The sequence below is a fragment of the Aulostomus chinensis genome, chromosome 8 (genome assembly GCF_037954235.1).
Source record: "Aulostomus chinensis isolate RoL2024-O1b breed Wild chromosome 8, RoL_Achi_v1.0, whole genome shotgun sequence".
Classification (NCBI taxonomy): Eukaryota; Metazoa; Chordata; class Actinopteri; order Syngnathiformes; family Aulostomidae; genus Aulostomus; species Aulostomus chinensis.
This window is the reverse complement of record NC_141327.1, coordinates 19,732,602-19,743,893: the sequence shown is the minus strand read 5'-3', so window position 1 is coordinate 19,743,893 and position 11,292 is coordinate 19,732,602. Positions and strand designations below refer to the sequence as shown.

Genomic DNA, 11,292 nt, shown 5'->3' with positions numbered 1-11,292 from the left:
CTTAAGAAAGAGGAAGAGAGGACGGGGACGGGTGGTGATAGAAAGAAGAGGGGAGAGAAGGTGCGGGGAAAAAAACGCAATTTCATTCCATTTAGTTTACATTCACATACCAATCATTAAAATAACACATGAAAGTCATCACGCTGGTGTACTTGGCGAGTGGCTCCCTCTGCAGCGCAATGAAATCCCCAGACAACATGAGCAAAGATGTTTAGCACTGCAGAAGAAAGAGGGCTCCAGAAAGATCAAGGTGAAACTAAAGTCAGAACTGTGATTGCTGTCGTTGCTTTGAATGCCTTGGCAGGATTAAAGGCAATCTGAATATATATTTTAAATATGAATTAAAATATTCATATTAAAACATTTAAATATGTACATACATAGAATTTGTTCTCTATAAGCTGCCCTATTTGTGTATCTCTTACATTGCCCTCGACACATTTCTGCTTTCTCTGTGTGGTTTACCCAAGGATATTTCACAGGTGATTCTTATTATGAGCAACGGAGTTCACATTCTTGCATTTATGTGTTTGCGCTTGCTCTTCTGACTAGTTTGAGGTAGGTGGTGCTCACACGAGAAAAAAGGTCATGTATATATAGCATTTATATGCCGGTGAGCTGAGTGTCATAGAGTTTAATGCCGCTGACCTTCTGCAGCTCCTCTCTTAGCCAAGAGGGAAGGGGCTGTCCGAGACGATGCAGCAGCTTTGACAGCTCCACGTTGTGTTCCCTGTAGTATCTGGAGAGATATGCACGTGCCTGAAGAGAGAATCAGGGTAGAGAAAAAGGAGGGAGAGGGAGGGAGGGAGGGAGAGAGAGAGAGAGAGAGAGAGAGAGAGGTAATAAGATAACAGGCATGGGTGTGGTGTAAGGGGAAATGGATTGAGATAATACAACAATTAGGTAAGATGAAGAAAAAAAGAGCAGAGGAAGTTGGTTAATGAGGATTAGATAGAGTGTATTGGAGGACATGAAAATTTGCAGGGGAAAAATGATCCAAGAGCAAATTGCGAAAGGATGGAAGGAGGAGTGAAATACAAAGAGGAAAAGGGGTTGGCGATATTTAGAAAAGAAAGTAAGAAAGACGGCAAGGGAGTAGGGGGCAAAGAAGAAATTGAGAGAGATTAATGATGTGCCACCATCTTTAGATTAGTTTATTTCTACTCAATAGGACTTCAGGGCCACCAAGTGCCAACCAGAATTAGTAGAGCTAAGAAAAGAGAGGTGAGAGAGAGAGAAGGAGAGAAAGAGAGAGAGAGAAAGAGAGAGGGGGAAATTATATGAAGGATGCGTGAGATCTATTATCTCCCTCCCACCTGTGCGCATCCCTCATCTTTTCCCCTCTATTGTCTCTTCTCCCTGGTGTTCTCTCCATCTTCCCCCTCCTCATCTGTCCTCTACTTCTGTCCCCTTGGTGCAAACTCACACAGTTTAATTACAGGTGACGGTGACGCACCCATTAGCGTGTGTGTGCGTGCGTGTGTGTGTGTGTGTGTGTGTGTGTGAGCACATAGAGTGTAGATGGATTCTATCTGTGTGTGTTTGTCTTCATTTTGAGAGCAAATGTGCGATTCGTTGTCCTCTGCAGAGTCAGGACAAAGATTTATGGGATGGATTTTCTCCTTCTTCTACCTTTTCTTGCTCCTTCCTAATCTCCCCATCCTCTCTCTCACGGGTCTTGTGTCATTATTGAGTCCTCATAATTAGGATGTGACTTTGTGTCTGGATCTGTTTGGCTGACAGCTTCCACCTCGATGTTGAGCCCTGTGGGAAATTTTGCCACAGCGATGGCGAGGACTGCAGACTGTCACTGTCAGTCAGGTTGCAGCTTTGTCATCTTTTTTTTCCCCTCTCCCTCTCAAAAATTGTTATTCAATACATAACAGGATGCCTTACTCTGAGCATACATTTCATTTAATTAAAATGTTTACCTCTGGCTCCATTGGAGGATACTTTCTCCCTTTGCTCTTTCCCAAACACTTTGTCTTTCCCCCTTCAAGTAGCTGGCACCAAAAGCCCTTCTGAGGGTCAAACCTGAGAGAAATAGTATAGATAGAGGTAGAGAGAGAAAAAAATACATAAACATACACTAGCTTTAAAAAGGAAATTCAGTATATCCCTACTGGCAAGGCAAATGCATGTCAAATGCAACAAAAACAGAAGAATACAATTAAACAGGACAAGTAATGTGAAAACCATTTGCATGATTGTCCAGAAAAGCCAGACATCATTAAAAACAGAAGCAAGCCATGAACAAATAACTCAAGAATATGAGATAGAAGCAACAGTGGAAAGATACACCTCAAGTTTCTAGCCTCAAGTCGTCTGTTTTTTTTCAATTTGGCCGCAGAAGACGTTTCTGTTTTCTTCTGTGTTTCTCGGGCTTGGTGCTGTCTTGTTGACCAGAAGGCGCAAGAGGAACTATTTTCTGTCTCCATATGTTTACTACCTTCAGGTAATAAGGCGGTGGAAAGACAGTTAATTTTACTATGTCTATCCAATTTGGATCAAATCGGGAATCCTGGATTCTGAACACTGCTCAAGGCCAGGAGTTCCCAAACCTTTCATCTCAGCTCTGGGGGGATGAAGTGTACACTCATAATGCACAGATGTATTTCCAGGTCTGTCCGATCATAGCCAAATTCAATTAAAAGTGGAAGTAGTTATAGCACTTTTTCAGCTTTAGAAGCAATTAAGTTAATTCAGTTCAGGAAAACATCTCAAAGCCCCTTTTCCGTCTTTCATGACCCCCCCCCCCCCCACCCCAAGCACACACAAAAACCTCAGAATTCCATTTAAAATGGTTGAAAGTAGAACACTTCGGCCTTTTAAAAATCGTATTCTACATCTGTGACCTATTTTTAATATAATTGTCAATATCTCCAAATAATTTGAGTGCGTTTTTAATGAAATTTTTGAGGCAATGTATTTTAATTAGAGAGAATTAATTAGAGCGTATTAAGCTCCTGGAGAGGGTCTGGATCGTGTTCTGGATCGGTGATTTGGAAGACCTACTTTTGGTGGTTGGAGAGAAAATGTATGTGGAGATTTTAATGACACTATGCCTCATATTATTTATCCACCAATCCTGCTAGGTGGAGGTATGAGGTCTCTGAATGAGTTCTACTGTAGATTCTTATTGACATACTGCATTCTATTTTCTTTTATTTAATGTAAGAAATAAAAGGTGATGGATGAAAAACGCTCTCTGATTGGCTGTTTGGCATTCCTTGTGATGTCAAACTGTCCTTGTTAGCAGGGAGCGAGTGTTGCACCCCGGCAGCATGTTATGTGGCAACCTGTCGCAGGCGGAGATGTGGCAGGTGACTTTGAAAAGTCCCCTGGTAAATAATTGTACAGGCCTCTGTTGGTATCCAGTATTTATATTGTGTTTAAATAATGTCAGCGTGAGTGTGAAGTTAAAGTATTTCTGCATTTGTGTTTCTTTAATATGCATTTAAGTTTGTGTTACTTTTATATATGGAACTCTGACAGAATTAGTCTGTTTGTCCACATTTTGCGGCACCGCTGGAGAGGAGGTGAAACAGATATGCATTAAGTCAAAGCAAACTGAGCGAAAGATGCAAATATTGTTCTTTATCCGCAACCATCATTGGATGAAAAAATGCAACAAAAAAACAAAAAAAATTAAACCAAAAAAAACCCCAAACCGAAAAACAACAAAACCGAAAGTGCTTCTCCAGTTCTCTTATGACAAGACAGGAGGAAGAAAGGAGAGGGGATTAAATAAATAGGCTCTAGTGTTGAGGATCTGTCAGACTGCTGCCATGTCAAAAGAATGAGAAGGAGGGAAGAAAGATTAGGCTTTTGTGTGACTTGCACGCATACACGCACACACGCACACACACACACATACACACACACACACGTACACACGTACGCACACACCGTCAAGCACACGCTCACACATCTGCCTTATTATTCTGTCAAAGTGCATATCTTCACAAATTATTTGTATGCATGTTGCTTTGCGGTTCAAGACAGAGGCGCTCTCTGTCCCGATCTGAGCTACAAAACTCTAGATGTCCCTGTCTGGAGAATTGAGGGCTCGCAGGCAGATTGCATTCTGATGAGTGCTGCTTGACAAATAAATCATTTAACAGTCATCCCAAACTTAAAGGTCACACGAGTGGAGTGTCAGTAGACATATAGCTTATTTATTTGAGTTGTGTTTGAACGGCTCATAAGTTGATTGTTTTAGGAATCATTTACAATATATTGGGAGTATCTAAATTTGAACAAATCAGCTTTGTTGTGCAAAATAAAAATATGATGCTTCAAATGTTTTACTGTTTTTCATTCCCCACAAAAGTATTTACTTTTACAGTATGTATTTACATTTATGAGTGTATTGGGTTTGGGTGTATAAGGTTGTTTGCGGCCTCAATTAAATCCTTTATTTATCTCCTCACATGCCTTTTTCATCTGTTGTAAGGAATAATTCATAGAAGTTACATCAGTGTTTTCATCCTTTGCTTTTTTAGTGTTTTGGACTGACATTGTGGAGTAACCTCTTTGCACTATTATTTATTCAGACAGCTACATCAAATACACACACACACACACACACACATACACAAGCAGTGTGTGACTGTGAGAGGACAGTGCACGCGCAAACACACACACACACACACACACACACACACACACACACACACACACACACACACACACACACACTCACATTCTCAGACACACACTCTTGATCCGAAGCCAGCCACTCAGGAGCCAGAGATGCCACTTGACTGTCTCCTGGCAAGTCATCAATTTGTTATAGCAAAAACAAAATCATGTGTTAATTATGTTTCGCAAATATTATTTTGGGGAACAAATTACACCAGCGACCTAATTAGTGTTATTACTGCTAATATGTTTGGAGGTGACGCCTCAGCCTGACATTATTAAGCTTATCGAGTCGTTTCTAAATAACAGTAATAAACAAAACTACGCACTAATGAATTATTCAGCTTAATTCCCTCGCTTTGTTATTTTCTTATTATACTCAAGAGTTTCTGCTGTGCCTTTGGTGCTACGTGCAAAAAATGTAAAGAAAAATGTGTGTCAACGCTCGTCAGAAAAGATCATCTTGCGTATCAATGTGTGTATATCATGTCAGATCTTTACCTCTGACCCCAAACACAACAAAGTGAAAAAAGACACTGTTATCCTCTTGTCTAGATTGACTGACAAAAGCCTAAATCTTGTTATAAACATTTATTCAATGGTTAAAACAGTTAAATGGATTGGCTAATGTCCTGGTGATGCCATCGTCGTACTCCACACAGGTGACCTAGCGTCCTAAAGTAGCCTAGAGGACACGTCTAATGCTACCGCTGATCACCAGTAGATGTCAGGCTTCACTCAGATTTGGGGTTCGGGTCTCATTGACTGCTCCAATCTTGAGTGGAAAATCATGTTTGTCTCAAGGCACGAGCCCTTTCTCCGGACACCAGGGATATGACAAAACTCAGAGGGGAAGAAGAGGAAGAAGAAGACAGAGAGAGACAAAGCTGTAGTGGCAGACGAGAGAGACTTACGTAAGAGCCTGGGAGTAGTTGAAATGAGGAGTGACGCCTAGGAACTTCTGAACTTCATCCATCACGGCTGCGGGGTCAGTCCTCAGCTGGTGGCCGTCTATGATCATGACCTACACTCAGATAGATTTGCACATATACTTAATATTTGTCAGTGCATTAAAAAGTGGTGAGTTCAAACAAGTCTATTTTTTTTTAAACTCCCTCCACCCGTGACGACTCTAAACTGTACCTGGTTAGCAGGGTAGTATGTGAGCCACCTCTCCAGGTGGGTGGAGTAGAGACCCGGGATGAGACAGCGGCTCTGCAGGGAACGCAGCTCAGCTGGTGCTCCCGCTCTTGCACTGATGACATCATAAAAGGTGAACCGCAGGGCCGCATGGTCCTCGTGAGCTCTTTGATGCTGGGGAAGGTTACAAAATACAACAACAACAACAACAACAAAAAAACAAAGCCACATGAGCTTTAAAGACCGTGATTGCACAATTGATGTTATTACAACATTACGCTGTGATTTTTTGATTATGGTCAACAGTTTAACATTTCATCTAGCACGATGTTGACATTCACGTTTCATTAATAAAAAAAAAAAAGAAAAAAGAAAGGCTTCTGCTGAGGACTGAGAGGACGTCCTGACATTTCAGATAGTGAGACGTATGGATAAATCAGGCTCATTAACTCCACACTCAGAGGAAAATCAGACATCAAACAGCCTTAAAGCACTTAATCAATACAGGAATGAAGTATGTCACATGATAAGACAAGCAGCTGTACAAATTTGAAATAAACACATAATTAATTAATTTGATATATATGATGCCCGCGTGTGTTTGTGTGTGTGTGTGTGTGTGTGTGTGTGTGTGTCTACCTGATACCAGCTGTAGGCCCTATCAGAGGGGTTGATGAGCAGGGTGATGATCTTAGCCTTGGGCAACAGGGCAGCAGCACGTTGGGGTGAATCCTCTGAGGGAAAGTAGTTGGCGCTCTTCTCAAACAGAAAGTCCGTGCTAATATTAGAGGGTACGGGGAAAAACTCCATATACCTGGAGCCATGGACCCACAGAAAATTGATAGGACATATAAATGCAGACACTGGCAAGATATACAGTACAGTATTACTTTCTGCTTTCTTCAAGGTGAGATACAAGTTCTAAAGTCATTTGATACGGCTATTTTGCAAAAAAAATAAACTTGCCAACATAATTCTGACAGTGTTGTGTGAAAAATTTCTTCCAAGATGACTTTCAAGAGTACAGCAGCTGTGACGCTGTCATCTAAGTAACCCATTTATGGGTCAATTTAGACAGCCATATGTCTGTTAGCTTATATTTACAGGCTTGGAAGGATAATTTTGAATACACTGTTGAAGTGCTCAATGTACCATTCAAGTGTGTAAGACACATTACAGGCGGCAACAACTCACAAAATGAAGAGGGTTGTTGTTCGTAATCGTTCGTTTCACCTCCGATTCAGGAGGGAAAAAAAAGCGAGACTCTAAAAGCTTAAGGATGTGTGTGTGTTTGCACGTGTGGTTTCCTCACCAGTCAATTCCTTTGTGGTAGTTGTTTGTGTTGAAGAACTGGACCTCCTCGTATGTCTTTGGACTGGGGAAGTTACTGGAGATGGAGGAATGCATGAGCAGGAAGAGATAAAGTGCCGTCGTTCCTGGAAGAAAGGGCATAATTCATAGCTGGCTCATTAATTCAGCTCAGCAGAGAATAGTTGTGTGCGTGTGTGTGTGTGCGTGTGTGTGTGTACGCGCGTGCGTGTGTGGTGTGTGTGTGTGTGTGTGTGTGTGTCTGTGTGTGTGTGTGTGTGTGTGTGTGCATGCGTTTCAGTATGCGTGAGAGCTGTCATCCACTGATCCATAATGGGTGATTTTTTAAATTTTTTTTAATTTTTCCCCTTCAACCAGAAATCTTGCTGAGAATACATTGTGTATGTACGTGTGTATGTACGTGTGTGTGTGCGTGTGAGAGAGTATGTCTGTAATGATCACAGGCCTCCCCATCAAATAATTCAAAATCATTTGACATCAATCAGCACCAGAGCTCCGGTCATGGCCTCTGTCTCACACAAAGCAGCGCTCTCTCTCTCTCTCTCTCTCTCTCTCTCTCTCTCTCTCTGTCTCTCTCTCTGACCCTTCTCCCACACATCTTGTTCACCCCCTCCATCTCTTATTTCCCGCAACCTGTTTGACACACATCAGCCGTACCCCTTCTATAAAAGAAGATTTATTGTATTCTAAATCTAATAGTTTTTGGCATCTGCTGTTGCTATAGTGAAACATCCTCCCATTATATTATCACCTGGTTAATTAGCAGCATTATTGGACCTCCTCACCTCTAACATCAAACACTAATTAGGTCAGCAGTTTGAATTCCTGAAATCACAACCTGGCAAATTAGGGTCCGAACTACCATCCAAAGATTTTTTAATAATGTCCTTTTTTAATGGTCTGTGGAACAAAAAAAGAAGCTAGAGAATGACAGAAGGTGGTTGCTCTGTGTTGTGTTTGTGTAACTAAAGAAAGAGTGGAAGAGAGAGGGTAAGAGCCTCCTCCTTTGTCTCCCTTTGACAGGACCAAAGGGGATTAAATGGCTCTGATGTTGAGTATCTAGACATCTGGGCACACAGGGAGGGAGTCTCTTTGTTGCACGCGTGTATGTGCTTGTGTGTGAGTGTGTGTTTGTCTGTATAGCTAACCTGTTTTCTGTGGCCCTACGACCAAGAACTTGGGTAACCTGTCGCAGGTTTTCTCTTTAGACCAGATGTCTTTATGTCTTTTGTCATCACATGGGTTCTACAAAAGAACAGACAAAGGATCAGAGCTACGGTGCATACGCAAACACACGTGCACATACATCCAGGCCATAGAGGATTTACTACAAGAATGAAAGAGATTTTTATAGCAGCCTGCGCGGGCTTACAAGACACCATGAATTCATTTAAACCACAGCCACAGTGCTGCGTACACTCATCAGCAGCTTCACAAGGTGCACATGTACTATGTATTTAAGCGTTATTTGATCAGACTGTTGCATTGAGATTGATTTCTGTTTCGCAAGAGAGACGTGAGGACGGGCAATGTTTACTAAAACCTTTATAGAACACAAAATCTCTGGCACGTATATGGTTAATTTCCCTGACGAAAACCAGATTGAAAACGTTTGTCTAGGGTATCCTTTTTCAGACTTTGTCCACTAAAACGAACAATAACTTCATTGTATTGTGCAGTTTAGTTATAAAAAAAAGACTTAAACCAAAGCAAAATCTGCTTCCCTTTATTTCAAAATTAGATTAAATCGCTCCGATTTTTAATCGACTGAAACTGAAACGAGAGGATGACTGAGTATTACGAAAACTTATACGAGGACATTTGACACAAGGACTGACAGTAAACACTACAAAATAAACAAGTTTCTAATTAAAAGGGAAAAAAGTCCCAATAGCGGTTTTGATTTTGAAGCATCTGATAATGAAGCTTTAAAATCTCAAGGAGAAAATGTGAGCCTTCCGCCAACATTGGTGGCTGCATGAGGGAGGTCAGGGGTCAAGTTTTTATTGGAACGCGTACTAAAGTCGCTGGCTTTAAATGAGAAAGAGATGTGAATTACATTGGCAGCTTGAGCGATGGAAACTTATATACGAGTGACACGGGAGGGTCGTTTTCCTCTCGATAGAAGGAAATCCATCTTAACGTCTACTCCAGGATCAGTCATGTCATCAACTGCTACAACTCTGAATTCAGATAATGGTTTTCATTGACTCTGTCAGAAAGTTACAACATAAAAGAGTTCAAGAGAAGTTCCAGAAGAGAAAATCCTGTTTGGATTCTCCATAAAGGTTTTGATTATTAGCTGTAATGTTGTAACGATCCGAAGTGGATTCATCACAAACTCCGAGGCTATGAAACGACTGCATCTGCTCCTGTAAAAACCTCAGATAAAAATGTGTTTTATTCACAATCTCACAAAGAATTTCAACTTTACCCATAATTCTTAATGTCCATGCAGGTGGTTCCCTGTTACCGTGGAAATGTTTACTGCTGCATCAGATGTCAGCTATCGCATTATTGCTTCCACATAAAGGTTAATTTCAAGAGGAAGCACACTAAATGTTGTTAGGTTGGAAGTTGGAAAAGATATCCTTCTCAAAGGATGATGGGATGTGTAGTTCCTTCACATGTAAGAAAAAACATATTATGAGCACGGCTTCTAATTTTGCCTTTTTGGTCCATTTCATTTCTGCTCTTAATCAAACATTTTATGGTCTCCGTTCATCCAGTACTTGGTTAGCTTAAGAATTCAAGGCTTAAAACTCTTTATGTGAGGATTTTCTGAAACGTCATTGAAGAAAATAAAATGTGAAATTCACTTCTGGATCTGTAGCCCTTCATAATATGAGCTGTCATTGTTGAGCTCCACACACTCCAATAGAACACTCTCAACTACTATGACCTCAATAATAAACACACCTCTCCGACAGTGTCAACCCAGCATTGAAAAATAGAAGCTTTATGAAATTAAGATCACGGCAGGGAAAATGTACTGGACTAAATAACTTTGTACAGGTGTTCCTTATGAAATGGCCAGTGTACAAAAAAGTACAACAAACGCTTAAAATTAAAAAAATAAACAAAAAAAATGAGAGAACACATTCACATGTTCATACATGCCAGTTAACACACACCTGCCAGAGAGGGTTCCTTTGTTCCGGGAACAGCTGGAAGTACTTGTGCGCGAGCTGACGAGGGGGGAGCGTGTGCAGTCTCAGGTTTGTCCACGTGCGAAGAAAAGAAGCCAAGTGGACGAACGTGTAAAGACCCAGGCGATCGTTGCCGTAGTTGGACAGGTGCGTCATGAATATACTGATCTGTGGTGAACAAACAACAGACAGACATAAATTTGCAATAGAATCAAAAATATTCCCGAGGTTCATTGAGGGACTGAGGCGGCAGAGTAAATCATATTATTATTGTGACTCCAGTAGGAAGCAAACCGATTATTTAAAGTCTCTAACAGAGCCGCTGTCCAGTGGCTACCAATATTTGTTATCATTTTCCAAAGTGACACTTCTTTTTTGTAATGTATGATTTTACATTAACTCTCAGCACAATGCAACTTCAAGAGGAAAACAGATAAACCCGACTCTGATATATTCACTATTTCTCTTAGATAAAGTGAAAGAAGCGGCACAATACTCCTCGTAGCCACCGGGTGATGGGAGAGATGGCGCTTCACACAGGAGAGTGTTTCAGAGTGTGTCAGTGTGCTCATGATGGCTAATGTGTGTGAGGGAGAGGGAGAGAGACTCGGGGGGGTGAAGGAGTGATAGTGTGTTGGTCCAGGTTATCTGCCCACGCCTCGCTGCTTTTATAGGATGATCAAAGAGACAAGCTAAGATAGCTGCTACAGACAAATGCGCGCGCGCGCACACACACACACACACACACACACACACACACACACACACATACACACAAACACACTTCTTTTGTGATTGGAGGGAGCTTGAGAATGTCAAGTGTCTAGATGAAACACCAGCCATTAAGATATGAATTATTTGGTAAATGTGCATGTGTGCATGAATGAATATTTGGGGAATGTGTAATAATGTGAACACGTTCTCTCTCTCTCTCTCTCTTTCTCTCTCTCTCTCACACACACACACACACACACACATACAGCCACACACACACAAACATCCTCTTTAATACTGGAGGTTGCCGTAGATA

General features: G+C 41.3%; 1 protein-coding gene across 3 annotated transcripts in view; it reads right to left on the bottom strand.

The window, feature by feature from the left end:
* ndst3 (N-deacetylase/N-sulfotransferase (heparan glucosaminyl) 3) overlaps positions 1 to 11,292 on the bottom strand; it is a 45,140-nt gene that overhangs the window by 3,723 nt on the left and 30,125 nt on the right. For 2 of the 3 annotated variants that reach the window (XM_086211550.1, XM_086211549.1), the window contains exons 7-14: positions 10,248 to 10,430; positions 8,262 to 8,358; positions 7,097 to 7,220; positions 6,424 to 6,598; positions 5,788 to 5,958; positions 5,559 to 5,668; positions 1,932 to 2,034; positions 649 to 759 (exon numbers count right to left, since the gene is read on the bottom strand). In XM_086211550.1, the coding sequence (XP_086067676.1) occupies positions 649 to 759; positions 1,932 to 2,034; positions 5,559 to 5,668; positions 5,788 to 5,958; positions 6,424 to 6,598; positions 7,097 to 7,220; positions 8,262 to 8,358; positions 10,248 to 10,430 (1,074 nt within the window). Of the gene's footprint in view, positions 1 to 648; positions 760 to 1,033; positions 1,211 to 1,931; positions 2,035 to 5,558; positions 5,669 to 5,787; positions 5,959 to 6,423; positions 6,599 to 7,096; positions 7,221 to 8,261; positions 8,359 to 10,247; positions 10,431 to 11,292 lie in introns of those variants that run through there. The other variant, XM_086211551.1, reaches the window with a different exon arrangement.